General features: G+C 44.2%; 1 protein-coding gene across 11 annotated transcripts; it reads left to right on the plus strand.

The window, feature by feature from the left end:
- TPM3 (tropomyosin 3) lies at positions 1-27,530 on the plus strand. 11 transcript variants are annotated; one of them, XM_045861669.1, is made up of 10 exons: positions 2-214; positions 814-939; positions 12,199-12,332; positions 13,735-13,852; positions 13,967-14,037; positions 14,701-14,776; positions 16,283-16,345; positions 16,513-16,582; positions 17,599-17,677; positions 26,200-27,530. In XM_045861669.1, exons 1-10 carry the CDS (start codon positions 101-103, stop codon positions 26,201-26,203), a joined length of 855 nt encoding a protein of 284 aa, XP_045717625.1. In that variant the 5' UTR covers positions 2-100; the 3' UTR covers positions 26,204-27,530. The 11 variants fall into 11 exon arrangements, with proteins under 11 accessions (XP_045717627.1, XP_045717625.1, XP_045717624.1 ...); XM_045861668.1 differs by lacking the exon at positions 26,200-27,530 and adding an exon at positions 18,419-18,621; XM_045861671.1 differs by lacking the exons at positions 14,701-14,776; positions 26,200-27,530 and adding an exon at positions 15,321-15,396 and having other exon boundaries at positions 1-214; positions 17,599-17,681.
- The last annotated feature ends 35 nt before the right edge of the window (positions 27,531-27,565 follow it).

The raw sequence follows: 27,565 nt of genomic DNA on the forward strand, positions 1-27,565 counted from the left end.
TGGTGGACTCCTACTCACTCAGCCAGCAGCACCTCCCTTCTTGCCCTAGTCTCCAGTTCCCCGTGTTCACAGGTGAGCTCACAAATAGTCACTGCTCGCGATGGAGGCCATCAAGAAAAAAATGCAGATGCTGAAGCTGGACAAGGAGAATGCTCTGGATCGGGCAGAGCAAGCTGAAGCTGAGCAGAAGCAGGCAGAAGAAAGAAGTAAACAGGTAGGCACTAGCACTGGTGTCTCTCACCTACTGGCGAGCAAGACTGTTCAATGGAAGAATTTTCATGGAAAAGGCAGTGACCACTGGTACCAGCTCCTTATTTGGGTGGGAGAAACTCATCTGCTTCCCCAAGCTTACTTGGATAGGCAGAGGACAACTAGGGTAGACTCAGACTACGTGTGTGATCTTGGGAAAGTCAGTGGCCCCCTTCTAAGATACAGTGGGTCTCCTTGATTTAAGAGGGAGTAGATCACATTTTGGAAGAACACTTTTCTAGAGGAAAAGGTGGAAGCTTGGCATATAGCATCTCTTTGCCCTTAGATGGAGTTATAGGCACCTATACCTTAATTTATTTATTATCCCAGAGTCTTAGAAACCCAGCATGGCTTGATCATCTTAGGATCAGAGATAATTGGGTCATAGGCCAAAGCCAGCATAATTCCTGGAGCAGTTGGCTGGAAGTGACTAGAGAGAAAGTACATCTTTCTGGGGAAGATAAAGTAGAAGCTCAGCTGAGGGGTCTGTCAGGAAGATCCCAGGGTCTGAGCCTGCATTGTTGTGTATGTACGTCTTGTGTGTGACTCTTGGGGCTCCTATAGCTAGAAGATGAGCTGGCAGCCATGCAGAAGAAGCTGAAAGGGACTGAAGATGAGCTGGACAAGTATTCTGAAGCTTTGAAGGATGCACAGGAGAAACTGGAGCTGGCAGAGAAGAAGGCAGCTGATGTGAGTATTAGAGAGGTGGGGGGTGGATTTCATCAACACATATAATATCTTCATGTTAATATGACTAAATTGCAGACACACTGGGACATATATATACTTGTGAATTCACAGAACATAAGACATAGATACCCACATACCATTTTTGTATATAATCGCATGCTGACATACCCTTGGAATGGCATATACTTTCTTTAGACACAGAAGTATTTCTTTTTTGTCTCACTCCAACCTAGGAATTTAATTATCTTTCCTAGGACCTGGACAAAGGAAAGGGACTCTAAGTTCAGACTGCTATCACTTATCCTACCTCCTCCCCCATGCCACATTCTTAGCTTTTGTTTCCAAGGCTTGGCACATAGATGCGTGTATTAATAGGGAATCTCTCATCTCTTAACCGCCCAGCAAAGCCAGCTCATATTTCATAATGGGGCAAAGAAGGTCACATTGACCCTGGCCCTGTCTGGGTTTATTTATCTTGGCCAAGGTGGACATCTGCTTTTATGCTATGGAGATGCCATAGGCAGCATTGTTCATGGGGCAGCAGAGAGAACCTTAGAATGACAGACTGTAATAGAAATAACACAGAATCTTAGATGTCGGGTAATCTTAGAAGAGGGCAAAGGCATCGCTATCAGACCTTACTCTGTCGTCTTGACTAATTATTCAGCTTCTCTAGGGCTGAATTTTCCCATTTGAAAATAAGATAAATTCTCTTTCCACTTTATTTTCTCCATAATCACCTACTTTCCTTCACTTTTGACCTTGAAGTTTACCACAAAAATAAATGAGAGACTACTATAGAAAAGTATCATAGGAATCTTAACAGCAATAACAAAAATAATGTCCTCTATTAATGGAAATACTCAATTCTCAGTACTGAATTAATAGGAAAACAGGGCCCTGGCTGGATAGCTCATTTGATTAGAGCATTGTTCTGATATTCCAAGATTTAGGTTTGATTCCCAGTCAGGGCACATATAAGAATCAGCTAATGAATGCATAAATAAATGGAACAACAAATCAATGCTTCTCTCTCCCCTCCTTCCTCTCTCTCTCTAAAGAAATCAATAAATTAAAAAAGAATAGGAGCATGTGTTTTTTAAAATTACATTTGGTTTTGGAAAATAGCTAGAAAGACAGAGTGGGACATTCACAAATGTTTTCAAATCCTCACACTTGGCCTTTTTGCTGTTAGGTTTCTGATCTCCTCTGTGGTTTTCCACCACTTTCAGTGGCCAGAGGAAGTGGTGATTGTTGTTAAATACACCATGCCAGAGGTCAGAGACACAAAGCAGATCATATACATTACATATATTCATAATTTCCACAAGGTTATGCCACTGTAAGCTATTGATTCACCCTTCTCATAAAATTGCAAAAAAACCTCCACAGGTTACCCCTAGGGCTTTGGGCAAGCACTTGATGGCCTGCTGTAGTTGCCTAACCTAACCTAGGTTCTAGGTTTAAATGGATAGATCATTCTGGTTCTAATAAACAGGCATGGGGATAGTTTTTGTAAACTGGGACAATGCCAGGTTAATAACAGTTTTGGGAGATGTTGGGTAACAAATCTCTGGGAAAATCCTTAGACTGAAATAGTATGTAGGCTTGAGCTGGTGTTTACAGGAGCAATGAAGAGAACAAATAAGTAAGTCTAACCTTGGGATCTTGGGAGAGAGTGACCTAGAGGCTCTAGACAATATGTAAATATCATTGGAAAGATACAGAATTTCCTGGAGATGAATTCTGTCCTGTTTTACGTGTGTGTGTGTACATGCACACGTCTTCTTCCATCTATACTCAGTATACTCATTTGATATACTCATATATGTATAGCAAATATATACATATCTCACATGAATATATACATTTGAAAAAACTCATATTTACATAGGAGTCTACCAAAAAACATTTAAAAAATTTTTTAAGATTTTATTTATTTATTTTTAGAGAGAGGGAAAGGGAGGGAGAAAGAGATGGAGAGAAACACGTGTGGTTGCCTCTTGCACTCCCCCTACTTGGGACCCTGCCCACACCCAGGCATGTGCCCTGACTGGGAATCCAATCAGCAACCCTTTGTTTGCAGGCTGGCGCTCAATCCACTGAGCCACACCAGCCAGGGCCAAAAACCATTTAAATATGTAAACTCTGTGTTAAAAAAGAAACTCATTCAACTTCTCTTGCCTTTGTTAGCTTTCCCACCAAGTCAGGAGGCACCCTCAAAGATATGAGATATGTAGAACAAGAAATGAGAAAGGAAGGCCAATGGCAGGAGGCAAAAATCTCTTAGGTCTGGTTAAGATGCAGGAAGAAAGGTTTCTTTTCTCAAAGCTGGGGTTAGCAAACTACCACCTGTGAGATATTAAATCCTACCTCATCCTGGTTTTACACAAAGTTTTATTGGAACATTGCCATGCCCATTCACTTACATATTGTCTATTAGCTCTCTTCCTATAAGGGAGTAGTTAGCACACCCTATGGCCCACAGAGCCAGAAATGTTTACTATCTGGCCCTTTACACAAAAATTTTCTGACTTCTGCCTTAAAGGGTCAAAGAAGGAAAGTGAGGTGTGTATAGCAATTGGGAAAAGCCCTGAACAAAGAGAAGGCAACAAGGTTTAAAATAGCCAGCAAGGGTCAGTCATCAGCAGTATAATATATGCATCTTTGTGGGGAGGGTACTCTGTCCAATACAAAGGAAGTTCACGGATCAGTTTCTGCCCTTGAGATTAATGAACTTGTAAAGAGAGCATATTACTTTGATGTAGATAAAGGGAAGAGAGAAGAGAGTCAATAACTGCATGTTTATACAGGGAGTTCTGGTTATCTGAGAAAAGTTGCTGGAAAGCATACGATTTGCTAGGCTTGCTTGAACAAAGAAAGGACAAGGGTATGGCAAAGTTAGTCCAAACGTTTGTTCTTTCCTGAGTTCATCTAAGATTCTCTCTCTTTTTTTTTAATTGTGGAAAAATGTATATAACATAAAATTGGCCATTTTAACCATTTAAAAATGTACAGTTCAGTGGCAGAACGTTCACATTGCTTTGTTGTATAATCAAATCTAAGGTCCTTTCAATACAAAATGAAATCAGAAACGGATTAGGGTAAAACAAGGCCAAAGAGGAATGCAATGCTTATGACATGGAGTCATTACACCCTATTTTAAGTACAGGAGATGGGAGGGATGGGGAGAGGAAGGACAAGGACAGACCTGTTGATATACTGTTGTGTTGTTGGTCACCAGGAAAACAATAGCACTGGATACCATTCCGCCCATCCATCATACTTTTAAAGGCTATCAGAGTCAATCCACCTGTTTCCCTGGATCAAGAGAAGATTGTCCGTCTCTTCAAATCTAACAGTCTCAGGAGTGCATGGTGTTCTCAACACCCCCTTTGGTTTGCCTAAGATGAAGTCTGCTTTTTCACTAGTGCAAAGGGAGGTACAATAGTACCCCCTACTGACCAGCACTCAGAGGACACACTTCGAAGAAAGTTGGAAAAACCCTTGCTATCAGGGTAGAGTTTACTGAGGCTCAGAACCCTTCTCTACCTTCTCAATTCCTGGGCTGGAAATCAAAGTATACAGGTTACTCTACCAAGAAAACTAATTACTGAGTTGTTTCCTCTGAATAGTCTCATTGCTCAGTATTTCTAAAAGGAGATAGGAAGACAGAATCTCCAGAGGGAGTATCCTCAGAACCAGGCACTGAGGGCAGCAACTATCTTACCTACTAGTCCTTTTAGGGGCTAGGATTCTTAATTCCAAATCCTACTCTACACCCTAATTCTCTAGGGCAAAAGAGAGCTGCAACAGAGGAGAAATTTATTACTATTAGTTATCAGGAAGGTAGGAAGATGAAGACAAAATTTTCAAGTCTGTTTACCACTGTGCTTTGAAAAACCCTGCATGGCAGTGCCGTAGGGGCAGTTTCTAATTCATAAATAGCTCCTTAGAGTACCTGGAAGCAGAAGTTGCAGTGAAATTGGTGAAGGTTATAGCACAGAATGGAGGCTCAGCCCCCAGTACAGTTTTCCAGGCACTCATATTTTGCTGTTGCACAAAAGATCTGGTAACGGTGATCCACCACAGAGGATTCCTCCCTGATAAAATAGGGACATAAAATCTTCCTCACCCAGAAAAGTTATTGCAAGCAATGATTAATTACCAAGTCTCAAATCATTTAAGGAACGGAGGAGCTGGCAGATTGGTAAATCGCTGGCACATATTGACTCTATAAGGTAACAGGAGAAAGGCTAGTATTCTAAACAGAAAACTTAAGTTCGTAAGTGATGCCAAACAGAATGAGAAGTTTGCCAACTTGCCCATCTCTTCCAGACCCATACTTTCCTTCACTGACTTTCAGGAGATGGGAGAGAACCTACCTGAGCTGGGTTTAAAAGGAGGTTGCTGAGTTGAGGCTCTATTGAAGTCGAGGCCCAAAAAGTCTGTTTTTTTTAGCACCTGGTTTTGGAGCCAGCGTGGGATGAGTGGAAGCAGAGGCTTGCAGGATATTTAGAGTATAGAACTACAGGATGCCCTAGCGGATAGGTGGTGCTGGGTCAGCAGTGGCGGGGGGTATGGGCAGTACAGCAGTTGGCCAACCATTGTAGGCAGCCTGCCTGACCAGTGAGGCTAGACCATGCGCCTTCGGGTTACCATGGTAGCCTTCCTTCTTTCCCAACCCCGCCCTCCTTTACTGGCCTAGGGGAAAGCCCGCGAGCGTCGCCTAGGGCGACTGGGAGGCACCGCCCCTTGCTCCTCGCCGCGAGGCTCCCTCCAGTGGCCGACCATCCCGCCTGCCTGGCGGTGGGAGGGCGAGGCGGCGGTGACGTCACATCCGGGCGTGGGTGAGTTCCGGTATTTCAGGGCGGAGCAGGCGGAAGTAGGGTGAGGAGCGGCTGCAGCGCCGAGCGGAGGAGGCAGGAAGCTGAGCGGGACCAGAAGCTGGTTGGGCACCATGGCCGGGATCACCACCATCGAGGCGGTGAAACGCAAGATCCAGGTTCTGCAGCAACAGGCCGATGATGCAGAGGAGAGGGCCGAGCGCCTCCAGCGGGAAGTGGAGGGAGAAAGGCGGGCCCGGGAACAGGTACCGAGAGAGCAGGGGGCGTGAGGGAGGAGCAGGCGCTGGAACAGCTGGGACACAGAACTGGGTCCCTTTATTTGCAGCAGAGTACAGCTCTCAAGGGGATTGTAGACTCCGGGATGAAGTTGGAACCCGGAGGGTGGGTGGGGCTTGGCTTCAACTGCACCTCAACCGGGCGAGGGGGAGCTGGGTGCTCGGGCCAAGCAGCCTTGACCTCCGAAGGAATTGAGCCTCATGGGGCCTGGGAAGTGATTTTTCTCTTTTCCAGCTCATTCATTCAGTCCCTCGAAGCCGGGCGCGGCCGGGGGGAGGGGCTCAACGGCCTCTCCCTCCCCCCTCCCTGCAAAGAGGTGGGGGCACTTTGCTCTCGTTTGAGGTTTCCGGCCCAAGGGGTTAGAGGTGGGTTTTTCTCAGGTCTGGGGATGGGCAGGGCCTGAGATATTATGAAAGGGTGGGGCTTGGGGGTGGGAACAGCCGGAAAGCCCCCGGCCTGGCCTGCTGGCAGCTTTTCCGCTCCCTCCTCCTGCTCAGGAAATGAGGCAGCAGTCGGCCGAGAGGAAGCGCGGCGCCCTCCCTGAAGGAGGTTGAGGCCACAGCACCGCCTCCCATCCTCCGGTCTGAGGCCCTTTCCTCTTACTGGGAGCCCTTGCAGCAACTAAATCCACTCTGTCGATCGACTTGAAGCGAGAGGGGAGGGGGTGGTACTTCACCCCATACGTTAGTGCAAATGTTGGAGCCTAAAAAACTGGCCCTACCCATGAGGACCTGGAAAGCAGAACGTTCTGCCACTTTTAGGCCTTTTTGGTGAAGTGTGATTGATCAGTGCAAGCTGAACCGGTTAAGGACACTTCTTCCAAGCAGAGCTGATAAGCGAGTATGTGTGGCAGAGAATCAGATGGAGTGCCAACTTCTGTCAAGGTTTCTGGTTGACGGGGCACTGTGGTTGATGGAGAGAGACTAATGAGATCCCAGGGAGCTGTAGTAGTGTTACTTTCCTAATTACCTACTAGTGCCTTTTAAATTCAATAAATATTTGTCAACGGAAAGTTGGAACATAAAATGTTGATGGAATGAATGGTGATTCTTGAAACTGCTTTCTGTTTAGAAGTGAGGGAGTAGTTTTAGTGAGCTTAAGATTTTCCAAATTCTAGCCTGCAGTCTAGTGGGTGGAACTGATCTCCTGAGTTGAGGCTTTGGTTTGGGAGGATTGTGAGGGTGGAAACTTGCTAAAATTTGAAGACCCAATGAAAGAACTCTTACGGTTTTATTGGTGATCCCTGTTGTTTTTTCCCTTGGTAGGTTTTTTTTCCCCCCCTTCTTTTTGGCTGCTGCTCTGGGGAGTGGCTGGGAATTAATGTTTTTTTGAGGGGGGAAAAGGGTGGGGGCAGCTGCCCTCTAGGTTAATGCTTAGAGATTGTTAGAATACTCATTTCTTTCTATAATTGGGCATGGAAATGCTGGGAGCTTGTCACTTTTTTCTAAGTGGATTTTCCCTCTGTTCATTTTGCCAGTAACTTCTAATTATCAACTCAGTGAGATGGACTGGCTGGGTGACTTTATGACTAGTGACACTGTCTCATCTTTGTTCTGGAGACTAGATGCCCTTAAAGGGGAAGAGAAAGGGTGGCTGAAGGAAGTAGCTGCAGCCTTAGGCTCAACGTTTAAGTATAGGTGTCCTAGGAAGGGTCTAGGATGGATTGATATCTCATACACACACACCACGCTTCCCAGGGTTTGGTAATTTTCCTTGTAGGAAAATCTGGCTCTCTTTTTCACCTTTGTTGATTTTGGGGTGACAGCCTCAGATGTTTCTTCATCAACTCTCTCCCTCAGAGCCTGTCACATTTTCTTACTGAACTGAGGTCTAGGGAGGAAGTCCTCAGATAGGGAAGTAGGGTGATAGTTAAATATTTATGAAACTTAGTATCTTCTACTCCCTAGCTTGAGGGAGTCTAATCTTTTGATTTCCTGCTCTAGTGAACTCTGAACCCCTCCTGAGGAGGAGATATTCTGTGAGAAGAGGGGTGGTGGGGCTACCCGTTACCCTCTTAGGACATTGTGGAATGTGGGTTAAGGAGGCACCTCTTTCTGGCACCGGAAGCTCTGCACATCCCTGATGGCATGCTGTTAGTGAGATTGTCACTTAAATATTTTGATAGTTGCTTTGTGTGAACATTCAGCCTTTGTTGGGAAGCTGGCTGACTCTAGGCTCCAGAGTTGTTCTGGGGTCCATCTTGCCTTCCTGCTTTGGCATGGAGATTGACCTTTTATAATGTGGCACCTTGTCAGACCCACTTTCAATTTTAAAAAAATTTTATTACATTGATTTGAGAGAGTGACAGGAGGGGGGCAGGGTAACATTGATTTGTTGTTCCACTCATTTATACATTCATTGGTTGAGTTCTTGTATGTGCCCTGACCAGAGATTGAACCCTCGACCTTGGCCTATCTCAGTGATGCTCTAACCAACTGAATTATCTGTCCAGGGCCTACTAGCAATTTTGAGTCTCCTTTGCTGAGCTCAAACAGATGGCAACATAATATTTAAATGCAGTCTTTTTTCCTTATCTTCCTGCTCCTGCCCCCCCGCCCATGATGGTGTTAAAAATAGAGAGTCTGGCACAAATAACACCCCTTTCTTATTACAAAATCTTTTATTACAAAGTTGTACGCATGTAATTCTGTAACATAACAATATCACTCAAGCACACCAGAGAATATTTTAGGTGAAATGTTCAAATTAAAACTATAAAGTATTACACCCATATTATTACCCTACCATATTCAAGTAGGTGTTACTTCTGCCAGACCCTGTGTATGCAATACAAAATTTACCATTTTTTAGAAGATTTTCTTTATTTTTAGGGAGAGGGGAGGGAGAAAGAGGGAGAAAAACATTGATATGCAAGAGAAACATTAACTGGTTGCCTCTCATTCCCAACTAGGGACCTGGCCCGCCACCTAGGCATGTGCCCTGACTGGGAATTGAACCAGTGACCTTTAGGTCCTTCACCAACGCTCAATCCACTGAGTCACACCAGCCAGGGCAAAATTTTACCTTTTCAAGCACTTTTGATTGTACTGTTCATCTTCCGTCTGTCCTAGCCTCCCATGGTGTTTCTCTCTTCTTTTTGTGGTGGAAACACTTCAGGAACGCTGTTGAGGGAGTCAGTGGGCTTGGAGCAGGAGCTTCAATTCTGGCCTTATTCCCAAATTCCTAGTCTCTAGAGCTGTTGGAATGTCTGGCTGTGGTGGGCCTTGTTCTTATATGTGGGGTCTGGAGGGCTAAGCGACAGGTTTTATCACCTGTCTTTGGTTCAGATTTGCTTTCCTGCTGATTACCTCATTTTTCCCTCCACTAGAGCACACACTCATAGGGGAGAGGCAAATAGCCCTTTGCTCTGAGTGCCTCCATTTAGACTCCACCTTTGTTTACTCTGGGGCTGATAGCTCTGCTCCCTTCCAGCTTGCCTTCCCCTTGGTGAAATTAAAGTCCCCAAGGACATGGTATCTCCCCGGGTAGATATATTTGTGAACACAGTGAACTGGAGCAGTCCTTCACTCTCAGGGCTCAAGCCTGACTTCATTACTCATTTCCTTTGAGTTTTATCTGTGGCTTTTGTCTAAAAAGAGAAACCCCAGAGTAGCAGAACGCCAGATTTAGGCTAATTCCCCCTCTGTCCTTGGCCCTGATCTACCTCCTAGCACCAGAGCCCTGTTGGTTTTGGTTTCTTGCCTTAAGGGGCGTGGTGTGCTGGGGGAACTTCTTTAGCGTGGAGGATGGTAGTATTTAAACCAAACTCATTTCACGACTGAAGCTGGTGTCAGCCATCTTCTCTTGTGACTGAACTGCTGCTGTTTCCCTCCCTTTCCTCTTGAGATCTTTGCTTCTTGGGCAGCGGAGAATTCTGTTACTACCTATAGGAAGGCCCTCGAGTGTATCCTCCAAGCTGGGGCAGAGGTGGAGGCCTAAAAGATCGAAATCCCATCTGGCGTGTTACACCTAGGATGATTAGAATAGCATAAAACTTAATGTTTCCCGGGGCCATGTTTCCCACTTTGGTTTCCAGAAGTTAGTCCCATTTGGTCTCTTGGCAGGACTCTGACAGGCATTTTGCGTAAGTCTGGTTTGAAGGAAAAGTCTGGTGTCTTTCCTTTTCTCTTTAAACATAATAACAGATCCTGATTCAGCAAAGCTTTTGTTTCATTTTAAAGAGAACTGACCCCTTGGGGGGGTGGGAATGGGAGAACAGCCACTACACCCCAAGGGGCATGTGTGTCTCTGAAAGCTTGTACTGGGACACCCATCCCATCTTGGGTTCTGCTTTTGACACAGGCTTGTTTAATGTGTGCATGCTCTCGCCAGGGCACCAAAATGTGTTTTCTCCTCCTCCCTTTTCAGCCTTGAGAAGAATTCTATTGTCATTGCTGATTTGTGGGAGAAACTGCCAGAGCCAGCTTGTTGTCATGGAAATTTTGCACCCTGCCCCCATAGCCTGTTATCTTCTACTCCTTTTGGGTAACTACTGGTGAGCTGGAAGGGGACTGAGATACATGACTCTCCTCCAAATCTGGGTTTGGTTTGGTTTGGTTTGGTTTTTAGTTCTAGGCATGGGGTGGTGTGAGATGAATTATACTGGCCGTGCTTGACAGGCTGGCCTGTTCTTGCGATCATGACTTTCTGGGTTTGTGGGGTGAAATGGGTGTTGTCCTAGGAGACATCTGCTTTCCCGGAAGAGACACGGCCAGAGGATATTTGTCTTTGTGGTAGTTTGAATTGTATAGTTAGAGACACAAATGGTTTCTTGGTACACTCAGCTTATGTAGACTTCTTGATTTTCTTTTCCTATGATTGGTGGTTATATATTCATCTCGCCCCTGCCTGGTCCCTTGAATCTCCCATGTTTGTATTTAGAAATTTTGTGTCACATAACCTGATTCTTAACAGGAGTCTTTGGGCTATATCCTTCCCTATAGGGGCTAGTGGCTCAGATTATTTCTGTAGCTGCCCCCACCCCTGACTGCCAGGAGGAAATCAGGGTAATAGAATTCAGGCACAATCCGGGCTGTGGAAGAGAGATCGTGTTTACCTAGCACTTGGATAAGCATCTGAACTGGGTAGCGTGCGGGGCAGATTAAATTCTTCTATGGTTGTGGCAGTCGGCATACTTGCCACCAGTAAAGGTGTGGGGAAGGGAAAGGCAGTCATAGGAGGAAAGCTTTTCTACCAGTAGAACTTATCTACCTGCAGCTACCTCCTCTTCTTGTTTCTCATTCCTTTACCGAGGAGGAGGCATGGGATTTCTTGGACTGTAGTCTGTTTGATTACAGGGTGGAGGCCAGGGAGAGGATTGCCCTAAACTGTACTTGGAGGGCGAGGCCACGAGGCTAAGGGGACGACTAGTGGAACAGAAAGTAGTCAAAATTCAGAAATTGGAGGCTTGGTGGTGGACATGGAGAAGACATTCTCTTGTCCCCCAGCTCTTTTTGAAATGTCATCAAAGGAGGTAATTTTAGCCAGAAGAAGCTCCTTGTTGTCAACTTTAAAAAGGTAGGGAGTAGTAGATACCCAGTGAACCATTCTTTCACTTTCTGATTTGGAAGGTTATTTTGGAAACATCATTCTCTTGGCTAGTCATCCTTCTGCTGGTGTGTTAGGGTAGGGTAATCAGAGGTTAACAACTTGAGTTAAGTGCAAATTAGTAGATAATCCAAGATTCCCTGTTTGAGAAACCTTGCTTGTTTATCCCCCCCCTTTTGAGGCACTTATAAGAAAGTCACTGAAGTGTGAGAACACCTCTAAGCCAGAACTCGGACAGTAGGAACCCTTCACTGGCTACCGTTTCTGAAACTCTGGGTGATCAGGAATTTCAATTGAGTCCAGGAAGGCGGGGTACTGACACTGGGCCAGACAAGGAACTGAGTTTTAAAACACTCTTCCTATGTACATCCAGGAGTTCGTTGATGGAAGAAGGTGGGAAATGCTGTGGGTGTGTGCACGTGTGTGTATAAAATCACGTCTGCCAGATCTTACATCTAAGAGCTGAGACAGGTTCTACCCTGACTCTAGCTTCCTTCATGGTAGTCAACCCCAAACTTACTGTCATAGTTAGTTCTATCCTTTTCACCGTGCCTCTGCTTCCTTTTTCTATTCTTCTGTTCAAACACAGGCTGAGGCTGAGGTGGCCTCCTTGAACCGTAGGATCCAGCTGGTTGAAGAGGAGCTGGACCGTGCTCAGGAGCGCCTGGCCACTGCCCTGCAAAAGCTGGAGGAAGCTGAGAAAGCTGCTGATGAAAGCGAGAGGTGTGTAGAGGGGATTGGTGAAGCGTGGCACATGTGCATTTCAACAGAAATTTCATAATGGCTGTAATCAAGATTTCCTTATAGATCTGCTTTTTAAAATAGCTATCTTGCAGGATCCTCATTCCTTCTGTTCCGCATATTCTTTGCACTTGAAGACAGAATAAGGGTTACAGGGACCCTCTTGGAACTGGTGTTTCTTTATGAATTGATTTTTAAATGGGATCACTAGGATCACCTCCACTTACTGAATCTTAAGCTTATTTATGAGATTAGTCTCTCTAAAGCAGTGGTTCTCAAAGTAGGATTCCACACCAAGAGCACCTGGGAATTTAGTAGAAATTCAGATTCTCAGCCCCTACCCTGATCTGTGAGTCAAAAACTGGGGATAGAGCCCAGCAGTCGGTGTTATAAAATGTTGACCGCAGCTACACTGTTAGGCACGTGGGAGTCAGGGATGGGGATCACTGGGGGCTTTTAAAATACCAGAATGCCTGGATCCCACTCCATTTCACTTAGAATCCATTGTGAGAGGGGCCCTGGCGTGGATGTTTTTAAAGTTCCTCCAACAATTTTAATGTGTGCTCAAGGTTGAGAAGCATAGTCCTTGAACCAAAGCACAACTCATCTTTGTCAAAAATGGACAGTTGGCTGCTTGCCATATGTGACTTAAACTAGAACAGAGGTATGTGATGTCCTGCATGGGATCAAACAGGCGTTTCAGAATTCAAAAGGGCCTGCTGTGTATGCTCTTACAGAGTAGTGTCCAAATTACAGAAAGTAAGGTAAACAAGTTGCAGAACAGTGAAGCATAGGATTCCTTTAGGCAATGGGAAAGTGGGGATGAGGTTTTTGCATCCTATCTATGCAGAACACTTCGGGAATGATTGAGAAGTGACTACTTCTGATAAGCAGGACTAGAAGTGGAAAGACTTAACTTTCACTTTATACCCTTTAATTACCACTTAACTACTTAGGGTTTTTTTGCAAATGTGAATTATTTTTATAAAAGTTTAAAACAAAATGAACTAAGGTGGGGGTGTTATGGGAATTCTTTTTGAGTGGCAGAGAGGAATGGCCTTTTTTTTTTTTCTTTCTTTTTAAGATTTTATTTATTTTTAGAGAGAGGATAAGGGAAGGAGAAAGAGGAGGAGAGAAACACCAACCTGTTGCCCCTTGCATGCTCCCAGCTGGAGGACCTGGCTGACAACCCAGGCATATGCCCTGACTAGTAATTGAACCGGCAACCTTTGGGTCTGTGAGATGACGCCCATCCAGCTGAGCCACACCAGTCAGGGCGAGATGGTCGTTTATACTTGCAATTCTGAGTCCCTTGGGGTGGAGCTGATGACAGATTCCTGAGAGTGTCGGTACCACATTTATCCTTACTGTTTGTTTCTCGCAGAGGTATGAAGGTTATTGAAAACCGAGCATTAAAAGATGAAGAAAAGATGGAACTCCAGGAAATCCAACTCAAAGAAGCTAAGCACATTGCAGAAGAGGCAGATAGGAAGTATGAAGAGGTAAGACACCCTTGTCCTCCCTTGTCAGTGACGTCGGCGCTCTGAAGAGAACCGTGAGAAAGGAAGTAGCTCTTCCTTTGCTTTGCTGACCTGTACCTTGGTCTTCTCCCATAGGTGGCTCGTAAGTTGGTGATTATTGAGGGAGATTTGGAACGCACAGAGGAACGAGCCGAGCTGGCAGAGTCGTGAGTATCTTGCTCGCCAAATCTTTACCCTACAGTCCCTCCCTTCCCCTTTGGCTTGGGCACTAATGTGAATAAGCTAGCATTCATTCAACCTTGTTAAACAGGGCCTAGAGAGTGGGCATTGTCTATAGTCCTTTTATAGGCCCTATGAATGGCTTTGCACTTTTTCACTCTTGACTAGTGACAGGCTTTTTTATTTCTTGCAGAGAGTGTTTATAAGTTGAGGGAAAATAAAAACTGATAAATGGTGAACCATTTACTGGAAGGCCTCACTGGGTTTTTCCATCTGGGAGTGGGGGGCTGTTTCTCCTTGAGGCAGTGAAGTTGCTGCACTGACTTTAAGGTCTGTCTGTTTTTACCACTTTGCCAATTTGCTGGGGAACTTGAGGTCAAGGGCAGGCATGAGCAGCCACCTTGTTGGCACCTTCTGGGCCTTGTGTAACAAAGTGCTGGTGCATATGTATTTGTGCTTACCTTGCATTCCCCTCTCTTCAGACATGACATATCATGACCATTGTGGTGTTTTCTTCCCATTTTTTGAAAAAAAAAAAAAAAATTTTTTTTTTTTCCTGGTTTGCTGCTTGTTTTCTTGCTGTGTTCCCTTTTGACCTTTCTCCCTCCCCACAACCTGGCTTGTGCGATCCCCGTGACTATCACTAACAGCCGTTGCCGAGAGATGGATGAGCAGATCAGGCTGATGGACCAGACCCTGAAGTGTCTGAGTGCTGCTGAAGAAAAGGTACTAACCATTAAACCCACAGAGAGGTTATATGTATGGTGTGGTTTTGGTTTTGTTTTGCAGCTGCCTCCCCTCCACTGGTTGACTTGAGTGCTTTCTCATCTCTTCATGGAATGCTCCATTCTTTTCCACTTCTTGGCATCTTTCTCCTTTTCTTTTCTATTTGCTTCACTGCCTCTCCACAGGGTCTCTTCCTTCCCTTGGGCAATTTGGGGAATTCTTGGGTTGGGCATCTGTTCCTACCTCCACCCCAGGTAGAAGTTATCACTTGTTCCTGGCAGTGATTTCTCTCAAGAGTTTTCTTTATTGGTATCCAAACATTCTGAGTCGGAACCTGCTGAGGATCCAGCTCCCGATGTGGTCTGTGGCAGAGGGAGGAGGGTTGATGCTTGCTCAGATTATCTGGGACTTTCACTTTTCCCTGGTATGCCTTCCAACTCTTTCTACATTTAGGTTCAATTCATGTCTGTGTGTCTCTCTCCCTTTTTTTTTTATTCTTTTCTTCTTCCCCTTTCCTCTCCTGCGGTATGTAAAATATTCACAGTAAGTGTTCTGAGCTGGAGGAGGAGCTGAAGAATGTCACCAACAACCTCAAGTCTCTTGAGGCTCAGGCGGAGAAGGTAGGGGCTGGTTTGTGAAAGTGACAGGCTTTGGGGGCCTGGGCCCAGCCCTACACTTTTTTTAAAAGATTTTATTTATTTATTTTTAGAGCGCGGGGAGGGAGGGAGAAAGAGAAGGAGAGAAATACAATGTGTGGTTGCCTTTTGTGTGCCCCTTACTGGGGACCTGGCCCGCAATCAAGGCATGTGCACTGACTGGGAATCAAACTGGTGACCCTTAGATTCGCAGCCAGCACTCAATCCACCGAGCCATAGCAGCCAGGTCCCAGCCCTACCCTTAATGATAGACTGGAGAACCTCATTCCTTACATTATCTGCTGAGCAGTATTCTCTTCCTACATACCCATACCTACCTTCTATCTGGATTCTGGGTTTAATGCTAATTCCTGTGCACGTTGATTGCTTTAGTTAAAATAACTTCATGGTCTCAGGTTCCTGGCGGTTGTGTTCTCAGGCTGATACTGCTGTGCCAAACAGCAGTAATCATGGGTCCTGATAGGTTTTCTAGCAGACAGATGGGGGCAGCAGATAGCATCAGATGGGGACCTACTAAGCCATCAAAACATAAGACTTGTCTTTATCATCATGAGAGACTATTTCAGCCATGTGGCTTATGGTATCACAGCACCTACTTGTTAAGTAGGTTGATCTGAATAAGATCAAAGCGTAGGTCCATTTAAAAAAAAGGGTAGCATGGCTCTGAGGACATTGATTAGTGAATTTTAAGGACCTATTGTCCAGAAATGGGCCTTGCTCTTTCTTATGGACCAACCGTTCAGCACATTAAATTCCAAGAAGATATTCAATGTAAGAGTAAATGTGGGGCCGGGGAGGGTATTGTCTGTGTAATTTCTACTTTGAAATTTTTATTCTAATTATCTTACAGTACTCTCAAAAAGAAGACAAATATGAAGAAGAGATAAAGATTCTTACCGATAAACTCAAGGAGGTGAGCTGAGGGGAAGTACCCAAACATTTAGAAGTATATAAGGCATTATGTAGACTGCCTGGCTTTGGTTCTGAAAGGTATAAAAGTAGGCAGTGAAGAGATACAGACATCCTTCTCTTACTCGTTTTGTTCATCTCTGATTCTGACTGGTTTCATATTTCCCCTAGGCAGAGACCCGTGCTGAGTTTGCTGAGAGATCGGTAGCCAAGCTGGAAAAGACAATTGATGACTTGGAAGGTATGGAGCCTGGGAGAGGGATTAAAATATGGAAACATAGAGGAAGACCTTCCCACTGACCATTATCCCTTTTCCCTGGACACCAAGGGGAGCCAGTACTGACTGGGCATGCGTCCTGTGCCCAGTCACACCCAGCTGGAGTGGATCACACCCTGGAATAGAATTGGCATTCTACATTTAATCTTTTCCTTTAGTAAGACTTTACCTAACATTCTAGAATTGACATTCTTTCCTTAGTTACTGATAATGGCTGCATTTATCACTAATTTAGTAGTCTTAAATCTTTAGATTGAAATGATAGCCATATTTTGGGAAGGCAACGAGAACATGTGTCTCTCCATGGCTTCTTTTGGCAATTCTGGTCACCACTCAAGTTGTGGGGGACCTCTGCAAGAGAGGCAGCTATGGAATAACAATGTCTCAGAGCTGACCGATGCCAGGGGCTTGCTAAATACTTGCTGTCCCCACAATTTGGCAACTGTGTCTGCTTTAACAAGGGTAAAATGTACTTTGCTCTGACAACTATGAATTATGCTCCTCTGGTTGACTCTGGGTAGCAGAATATTCTTTGGGAGAGTTTGAGGAGGCAACCCATAGGACAGAGGGGCCAAGAATACTGGTCATCCTGGGTAGCTAGAGAAGCGTCTGATATTCTTGTGTACTTACTCTGTTTTTAATTGTTGTTAAATTAAGCATTATCACTGCTAGAGATTGGGTTAACTGGATTGCAGTGGTAACCGCCTAAGTGCCTTTAGTAATAGGAATTTCTATGACTATGTCCAGGTTCTCAACCCTTGTTACAGTCGATTAGAGGTGTCAAGAAGTCCAGTTTGTCCTGGGGAACAGTGGATCTGAAAGTGGCCAGTAATGGCTGCTGGTATAGATGTGCTCTTAACTGTGGTGTTAGACCCACAGTCACACTCTCCCTAATTTCTAATGATTCCCTCTCTTCATCTGCTTTTGATACCTTTCACTCTGTCCCCTCGTTCCTCCCTGTGGTTCCTGTGCCTGTCCAGATGAGCTCTATGCCCAGAAACTGAAGTACAAGGCCATTAGCGAGGAGCTGGACCACGCCCTCAATGACATGACCTCTATGTAACTATCTGACAGCAGATTGGGGCTGGGACCTTGGCTTGTGGATGGGCGGGGCTGTGGACTATGCATAGTATGCTTTGGTTTTATTCTTTGGACACTAGACTCTCCACCCTTATCTTGAAAACATTGGTGCTGGTTACTTATTGGCAAAGCTGGGAAGGCATCTAATCTTGGATCATCTTCATGTAATTTGTATTCATAGTGCCTTCACTAATACACTGACTGATTTTACTGTTTCTCAAATCCGGTCTTCTCAGAAGGGATACTGCCAAAGGTTGAATCATGTCGTACAACTAAGGAAATACGGCCTGGAGAACCAGTGACTTGGGCCCTGGCATTATGTAACAAAACATAGGCTTGGCTTCCTGTGTATATGTGATTTGTACCCTGATGCCAAAATTTAAAGGAAACACCCAAAATTGGAAATAGTCAAATTTACCTACAAGTTGAAAATGATTCTCAAACTTTAGTCCCAGAGCAAGCCAGGTAGTAACAAGCACCAAAAAGAGTTGTTGGGAACCTCACCTGTTTGCCGTGGATCCCTGATCTTGATGCTAATCTGCCTCTTTGTGTCTTTCCCACTAACCCTGAAAAGCAGCCAAGTGACTCAGGCTGTAGTGTCTGGCTCTCAAATCATTCCTATTGCCGCCTCTTCCTTTTTCTCTGCTTCCTTTCTCCCAAATTGTTGTGTAGATTGATGCCAGTCCTTCTCACCTAGAGTCTCCTTACTTTTCCACACAGATAACTTTCCACCGTTTCTGCTCTGTTCGGGATCTGCCCCCTCTCTGCGGGGAACCCAACACCCCACTGTCACTCTGGATTCCCTTTGGGTCAGCCTGACTCATCCCCAAGGCATTAGGATGGACAGGGGGCCACAAAGCAACTTATGTATTGTTCACCCCCACCCCGAATTAAAATGTTAAGCTGCTGGAAGCTTCATGCCACCCTGCATTTGGTCATTGACAAAGCTGCAGCTGTCCCTAAGAAGGAACCTTGGGGTTGCGATGTGGGGAATAGATATCATAGGCTCTCCTTCCTCTGACTTACATAATCAAAGCCACTTTTGTGTGTGTGTCTATTTCTTTCTTGACATTTAAACTCAGCTAATCTGAGTCTATCAGAGTAGGGGGTGTGAAGAGGCGCTGTAGTCTTACTCTTCAGGCTGAATAAGACGATCTAAATCACAGGTGGCAAACACGAGGCCCGTGAGCCGAATCCGGTCCTCCACGTTGTTTTATCTGGCCTGGCACCTTGTTTCTACCCGCGGCAGTGCTGAGCTCTCACTTAACTGTTTAGGAGTAGTCACATTTATACAGTCCTAAAGTTACATTTGGCCCTTTGAAGGCAGCCTCGGGGCTAATGGCCCCCAGCGAAAATGAGTTTGACATCCCTGGTCTAAATCCTTTACTTCCAGGGTCCATTTAAATCATGCCACGTGGAATGTTCCATCCTCTATTCAGGTTCTCCTCCTTTGTTTGAGTAAGGCCAAGAAACCATTGAAATGCCTCCCGATACACATTTTTACCCTTTACCAGTGGTTCAAATGGTGCATCCTTAGAACATCTGGTGGACCCAAATATATTACCACTAAAACTAACTAATTATTTTATCCCAAATCTTAGAAAAACACATAATGGATAGAATTTTCAAGTTTTACATTTTTCTTCCTGAAACTATTCTTGGATATTTGAGGCTTACTACTGTTAGCCTCCTGCTATATGCTAGTGGGCTATGAGACAAGTGAAAAATTATTATTACTGGAAAAACTAAAACAACCGCCCTGGCTGGGTTGCTCAGTTGGTTGGAGCATTGTCCTGATGCACCAAGGTTGTGGATTCCATCCCTAGTCAGGGAGCATGCAAGGGTCAGTCTGTGGGTATATGAATGGGTGGAAAGTGGATCGGTTTCTCTCCCTCCCTCTAGAATAAATTAAAAAAAAATTTCTAAAGAAAGAAAAACTGGAACCTAAGCATACCCTACCTATTTCAAATAGCGTGCATGGGTGGTAATGATTTATTGCGTGCATTAGTATGGTAAATGTATATTACGGAATTGAAGGTCAGCACTTTGGAAACTTCTGACCAGGTACAGACGAGTAGAGAGGTTTTCCCGTATCTAAAACTTCAGGTTTCACAGAATTTGGGTTTTTCTTCAATAGCATTTCTTCCTGCCACACAGCCTTTGAGGTGAAGGTACAGATTCAGTTATTCCGCTGACACTTACTAGTATCTTCTAGGCACAGTGTGTTAAGGTGGGGACACCATTTCCTACTCACAGGTTGTTAGAATCTAGTAGGTGAGAAAACATATATGAAGCAAAAGATACGTTGTTAAGTGCCATGAATAATAAAGTGCTGTGGGAGGTGATACAGGGAGGTGAATGACTCTTGTGGGGGTATTTAACAAAGACTCAGGGAAGGAGGCATATAAGAGGTACTTAAGGAGGTTAAATAAAACTTGCCCCTCACTTTTATTGGGTTCTGAAAGTTCGGATTTTTGACAAGCAAACTTTGAGGTGTAGTGGACATGGAACATCTCAGTCAAAAAGAAGCAGAAGAACAGAGGCATAGAGACGGGAAGGACACAGTATCTGTAAAGGTGGACATACAAGGGACACGTGTGTTGAAATCAAGCTGGGGGCTTAATCTTATTTTTACAAGTTGGGAAGTCACTGGAGATTTTGGACACGATATGTCCAGTCTGTGTAGCATATGAGAAGAGTTAATTTGGCAGCTGAGTTATGAATATATTGGGGGGGATTACACACACACACACATATCAAAGTAGACTATCAAAGTGATCCATTAAGACAGTGATTCTGAAATTTCACTTGGAGACTTGCCGTATTCACTTGCTGCCTACATTATTATTTTCTTTAAAAATTCACTCGTCTTGGAATTTGTTTTATTCTTACTCTGCACAATTCTAACTTGAAATCAAAGGTTTGATGCGTGCTAGTGTTTTTGCTAAGGCACATTAAAGTAATATAAATTCACAAGTGCATGCTGCTTGACACCTTCTCACCTACCACTAGCAGTGCCTGTACACTTTGAGAAATGCTGGGTTAATTTATTGCAGTTTTCCCAGAGACGATAATCTGAGCTAGAGTAATGGTGGTAAAGAGGTGGTAGTGGAGACGGGTATTTTCAAGTGCCTGGCCGCCAAATGTGAGCCAGAAAAGTCAAGGAGGGCTGGTTTTAGGCATAGAAAATGGCAATGGTAAAGGTGTAGGGAGGCCCTATGGTACTAGCCTGGGGAGGCAGGGAAGGTGGGGGCGGAAATACATTTGAAAAACTGGTGAGTGTCCCCGTGAAACACTCCTGGGGCTTGTAGGGGAGGGGTTCATGTAAGATTTGGGAATTTACAAAAGTGACAAGACAGTTTAGGCCAGGGAAGTACATTATAACCCTAAAAGATAATTGTAAATGTAAAAAGAAGAGTTAAGTAAAGAGGAAAATCTAGAGGAGGAAGCCAAATAAAATTGGTCAAAGGGACAGATAAAGAATGAGTAGCTTTGATACTTGACGAAGTTCAAGGCTGGGTGATTTCCAGTGATTCTCAACTTTGACGGGTTAAGAAGGAAGATAATGAAGTAAGATGTCATTGATACTTTATTAATTTGAAGGGTACATTTTGAGCCTTCAGAACAAGGAGAGGAGACTGATTTCAAGGAGCAAAAGAGTGAGTTGGTTGAAAGTAGAGTAGATACTGGATACATATGGCTGTTGAGCATTCAAAATGCAGCTAATACTACTCAGGGGCTAAATTTCTAATTTTATTACTTTTAGTTCACCTAAATATTGTAAGCCACATGTGGCTAATGGCTACTGCGTTGGACAGTACAACTCTAGATGTTTCAGTATTTGGGCAGGAGTTGACTTTGACACGCAGAAAGGCTTCTTAGAAAGGAAAGGAGAGAATGGGGAGGAGATAAGGAGAAGAGTGAAGTGTTATTCCTCCGATAGCTCCCATCTTTCCCCATAGCCATGACTGGTGTAAGCAAGGGTAGAGATCTGCAAGCCAGGGAAGCTGAGTAAAATTTAAAATACTGTGTATTGTTAAGTTCACTCATTTAATACTCTATATCCTGTGATACCTAAGCCTAGCCCCCTATGGGAAAGGGGGTGAGACATCATTGGTAATCTCAGAGTAAAGTGTTTGACCTCTTAACTTTTTCCTCTTTTCTTAATTTGTAAGAAAGAACCACAGTCTGATAATATGTTTTCTTCACTTCCTCATTATCATTGTTGGAATGAAGAACCAAAAGTGGCCAAACCCCAAGTTACCTGCTGGGTGGAACTGACCTGTTACTTCACGAAGCCTTATCTTAGCCCCACCCAATCTCCCTTTGGTGTGGTATCTGAATACTCCCCAGCCTTAATATAGGGGGAGGGGAATAAAAAAAAAGCAGAATTTGTTTGTTTTCACTTTCTTTGGACTTTGAGGCTTTAAAGCTGATACAGTTCCCTTTACTCTGAGCCTCTCACCCCTTTTATAGAATGAAATTGACCTAATTCCGATGATGAAGTCTAAGGCTGTCTAGCGTTCATGAGATTGTTCCCTAATTAGGCACAGCTAAAATGAACATCAGACCAAATGGATTCTATGGATTGCCTTTTTTTTTTCTTTTTTTAAGATTTTTGTGTGTTTATTTATTTTTAGAGAGGGAAGGGAGGGGGAGGGGGGAGAGAGAGAAACATCAATGTGCGGTTGCTGCGGGTCATGGCCTGCAACCCCGGCATGTACCCTGAGTGGGAATCGAATCTGCGACACTTTGGTTCGCAGCCCGAGCTCGATCCACTTTGGTTTGTTTTATTTTTCTGTTACCAGAGAACCAAGAACTTTAATGAGCTGGTATCTGATCCTGAATTTTTGGTCACTAGAAAGATAGTAGAGTTAGAAACTTACTAAGTTCTGTGAGAGAACAACCACATTTACCTTTCTGACCTCATGCAAATGTTAGGGAACTGTGCGTTCTGGAAATGAGTCAGGCAATAAAATGCTCCCACTTCTCTATTTCTCCTTTAAATGGATTGAAACCTTCATTGCCCAGACTATTTTGAGGGGTAAGATTGTGATTACACCTTCTTTACAAGACAGGAGTGGTGGTCACACTAACTGGGATATGGACACTACAGAGGAGTTAGGCTGCACATGGAATCTATATGTAAGGGGTGTCCCTGTGAATAAGACGGATCCAACTCCAGGCTTCATGGAGCTTGTAGACTATATAATGTTTCTCAAAGGTGAACTTTTGGTATCATGATAATTAAAGCCTGCCTCCACACATTTCCAAATTTCCCTTTGTGGGGAGAGGAGGGGCAGTGTCACTTATATTGAGAACCACAGGTTTTAAAGGGCAGTTCAATTTTAAAAGTTCACTCTTAATTCCTGCCCCTTTATCAAGCTATTATCTTTGAGTATTTCCTTCTAGGGTCTTTTTATACATACATACATACATACATACATACATTCTGTTTTGGTAGTGTACATAGAGTGGAAACTATTATTGGGTCCATAGTGGCCTTAGCTTCCAGGTGGAGCTGGGGAAACCTCAGCCAAGAAGGGAAGGTGCCTGAGCAATGCCTGTAGTCAGCCCACATTCCAATTGATTTTACAGCAGAGAAGGGGTGTGTGTGTGTGTGTGTGTGTGTGTGTGCGTGCGTGCGTGCGTGCGCGTGCCCCCCCCCCATACTGAGACCTTGAGATAATTTTGAAACATAGGAAGAAACGTGTTTGTAAACTTTGAAGGCTGATACTAGTAGATTAGGAAGGAGTTTAGCCTTCCTGTCCCCAAATTTGTTACTCTTCTGCTGGTCAGATGCATTTGGATTCTTTGTAACCTCTCTTGAAGGTGTGCTCCAAGTAGAAAATCCAGACAAAGCCAGGGGACTTGAGCACTTAGTTACTTGTATTGGGAATGCTTTGGTTATAAGAAACAGCATACTGGCTGGCGTAGCTCAGTGGATTGAGTGTGGGCTGTGAACCAAAGTGTCGCAGGTTCGACTGCAACCCAGTCAGGGCACATGCCTGGGTTGCAGGCCATGACCCCCAGCAACCACACATTGATGCTTCTCTCTCTCTTTCTCACTCCCTTCCCTCTCTGAAAATAAATAAAATCTTTTTTAAAAAAGAAAGAAACAGCATAACAGTAGCCAAAATAAATGTGGGATTTATTTTCATTGTATAATTAAAAGTCTAGACTTGAGCAACTATAGCCTGATATAGCTGGGCTTTCTGTGATTCTTTCATTCTTTTAAGGTTGAAATATGTAGTTCTAGTCATCACTTCAGCGTTCAAAAGCAAGAAGGAAGGCTACAAATTGCCCAGAAACTCCCAGCAGGTTGTCCCCTACATCTCATTGACCAGAATTGGTCACATGATCTCCCTTAGCTGCAAAGGAGGGTGAAAAAACAGAATTGGATAGTCTCAATTGGCTTGTACCAGTAATTGACCTTCCCTGCAGCGGGGCACACTGTTAACCCCAGGGAAGTTGGACCCTGACCAGTGTGGCTCGATTCCCGGTCAGGGCATGTGCCTGGGTTGCGGGTTTTGTCCTAGGTTGAGGTGTGTACGAGAGGCAACCAATCAATATTTCTTTCTCACATCCATGTTTCTCTCCCTCTCTTTTCCCCCTCCCTCTCCCCTTTCTAAAAATTAAAAAAAAAAAATTTAAGAAAAGGGAAAGATGGGTTTTGATTGAATTAACCAGTGTGGTGGGTGGTCCATTCCAACACCCACAAGAAGCATTAGAAAGTGTAGGATTGAGTTGGTATAAGGATATTCGTCCCAATCTACCACTCATAATGCTGTATTAAATGTTTTTACAGAAAAAAGGATCAACTGTTCACTTCGGTCCTTTCCAACCCTTAATTATTGCAAATGTATTTCTTATACTTCAACTGTATTCTTTTCTTTGCCCTGTTTCACTTGTCTCTGTTCCTCAGCCCAGGGGATAAATACTGTGAAGGAGATGTTTTTTCTCCCTCAAAATGTTATCCTTCCAACTTCTTGGTCTGATTTTTTATTTTATTCCTCGGTTGGTCTTTCCATCAACTGACTGACGATCTCAATTGCCCTCTGTCTGAATTCTGCTTGCATCCATTCTGCCTCACAGATGCATGTTATGAATGCCAGCTAGTTGAAAGTCTCCAATTTTTGTCTGGTACTCTACTAACCTTCCCTTTTTCTCTTTCTCCTCCTCTTTCTCCTTTCCTCTTGTTTTCTCTCCTTCCTGTTGCTGCTGCAGAGCGTCTCTACAGCCAACTTGAGCGAAACCGCCTGCTTTCTAATGAGCTGAAGCTAACGCTGCATGATCTGTGTGACTGATGGCAGGGCTCCCTGATGCCCATTAAAATGAGCTTATCGCTCACACCACTGACCTGGACCCCAGCAAAAAAGCTGATTGTTTTTTAAAAAGTTACTAAATTGCCCTAAGCAAATTGCTTTTTCATTGGGGCAGTTAGAATATTGCTGACTTCCTAAGAGTACTGTGGGTGATAAAAGGGAGGGGCTTGAGGGATTGTAGTGAATGTTCTGTTCTACACCCTTACTTGCTGCTTGTTCACTTGTGTACTGAATGTAGGATGTGTTCCCTTGCATGGATGTTTTCTAACAATAAAAGGAATGACTTGACAAGGTGTTGTAACTGCTTCATCTGAAGGCCCAGTAGTGGGCCTTTCTGATGGTTCAAAAAAGGGAAGGGAAGGAAAAGGGTGTGGAGTATTAATGGATTTGTGTGCCGTCATCTCTGAATTGAAGATTTGAGTATTTTCCTACCTCCCTAGAGCAGTCACAGAGGTTTGCTTTCTGGGCAGATGAGATTTTCTAGGATGTATAGCTGCTAGTTTTCTTACTGACATTTCCCTCTTGCTTTTTCCTGATTTTGTGTTTAAGTAACTGTGTCACAGAGTAGTTCTGGGCAAAAACCTGGCAACAGTCTCAAGGTTTTGCTTATATGTGTATGTTGGTAGTATTCTTGGCTTTGTTTTCTTTAGAGATTATTTAAATTAACTATGGGGGTTCTTTTATTTATCCCATCAATTACTCCTTTCCTTTCTACGTTTTGGGGAAAGCTTGTAGTACATGAAACTCCCCCTGTATTCTTTGTAAGTTGAGACCCTGATGTTTTTACTGGTAGAAATGTACCCACCCCTATTCTCAATGGTTAAACCCCAGTGAACCTATTCAAGTAGGTATTGTTCTCTGGGTGAAGCCTTAAGGGAGTGGATGGTTGATGTTTAAAGCTGCATCCTCTGAAAGCTGGAAGGCTTGGTTGGGTGTGGGAGGGAAAAGAAATGACTGATAAGGTTCCCAACTCCCCCTGAAATACAGCAGCATCTGCAACTTCAGTAGGTTAAGCCTGAGGCCCTGCAAAATGGACTGATGCAATAGTTCACTTCTGAGGCTGAGAAGGCAGCTGCTTTATTAGTCCAGCTTCCCCGCAACAGGAGCAGTTCTCAGAGTGGGTAGATCTTGAAATGTACTTCTGATTTTGTAATGTCTCTCCTTTACCCCCATTAGATAAACTGAAGTGCACGAAAGAGGAACACCTCTGTACACAAAGGATGCTGGACCAGACTCTGCTTGACCTGAATGAGATGTAGAGCACCCTAGTCCTGCCCTGCCGACGTTCCTCCCTCTGACCCCGACTCCGCCTGAGGCCAGCCTGCCAGAAGCTGACCTTTAAACTGAGGGCTGATCTTTACCTGGAAGGCTGCTTTCTCCTTTCGCTTCCCCCTACCCTCCACTCCCTACCCCCACTCCCACCTAGTGTCTTTTTCGCCAAACTCTCTGCCTCTCCCAGAGATTCTGGTTGGGCTAGAGGCTGAGCACCTTTGGGAACAACATTTAAGGGAATGTGAGCACAATGCAAAGTGTCTTTAAAAGCATGTTGTGATGTGCAGATTTTGTATTACCTTTTTTGTTGTAGCAACCATTTGTAAAACATTCCAAATAATTCCACAGTTCTCAAGCAGCGGTTTAATCCCTTTTTCACTTTTAAAAGATAATTTTTCAACTTCATTCATATTGCCCCCTCTCCATAGAGGAGGGAAAGAGGGAAGGGCCTGCCTTATTGAGAGCCAAACAGAGCCCAGAGAAAGACTCCACTATGGGGGGGGGGTCGTTGCTTTGTGCAGAGTACCTGCCAAACTGGAAAGGTGATTCCAGGAGGAGTTAGCCAAAAAAAAAAAGTTCAGGTTTCAGCTTTAAGGTATTTTTGGGCAATTTTTTTTTTTTTTAATCTGAAGTGACCAAATTAAAATGGTGATACTTCTCTGAGACCAAATCCTTGTCCCATCTCTATCCCCTTCTCAATGGTTCACAAAATGGATCATGTTGAAGCAACCAGTTATTTGCCTCCTTGAAGAAAGAAAATTAGGTTTTTGCCAATGATTTAGCCATATGAAATCATCTCATCGCCCTTTTCTGGGTCTGAAGCTGCTGTGTCTAAAAGTGCCATCTCATTGTGCTTCGCATCAGTTAGTGCTGGAGAAATCTTGAATAGTTTATGTACAAAACTGTTTTTAAATTTTATATTATTTTGAAACTTTGCTTCTTTGGGGTTGGGGCGCACTGGCCACCCCATCTGGCTGTGAAAGCTCTGGGCCGGCAGTGTGCTGATCTTTAAGTTTCTTTCCTTACCCAGTACCCCCCCCCCCCCCCCCCCTTATTGGTGAGGTTTCTGTGAGGTCTGTTAGGTTCACATCCTGCAGCTTCCTGGCTTAAAATGTCCTCTCCTTTGGTGTGGTCTCTTTGGGGGCCGATTGAGAGAAAGAGAAACCAATAGTACAACTATTTTGATACTGAAAATTGACAAACGTCTTTTTAAAATAAAGAACCAGTCCCTCCAACCCTCAGACCTACTCGACTTTTATTTAACTAATCC

Source organism: Phyllostomus hastatus, unplaced genomic scaffold (assembly GCF_019186645.2).
Source record: "Phyllostomus hastatus isolate PE091 unplaced genomic scaffold, TTU_PhHast_1.1 phas_scaffold_216, whole genome shotgun sequence".
Taxonomy (NCBI): Eukaryota; Metazoa; Chordata; class Mammalia; order Chiroptera; family Phyllostomidae; genus Phyllostomus; species Phyllostomus hastatus.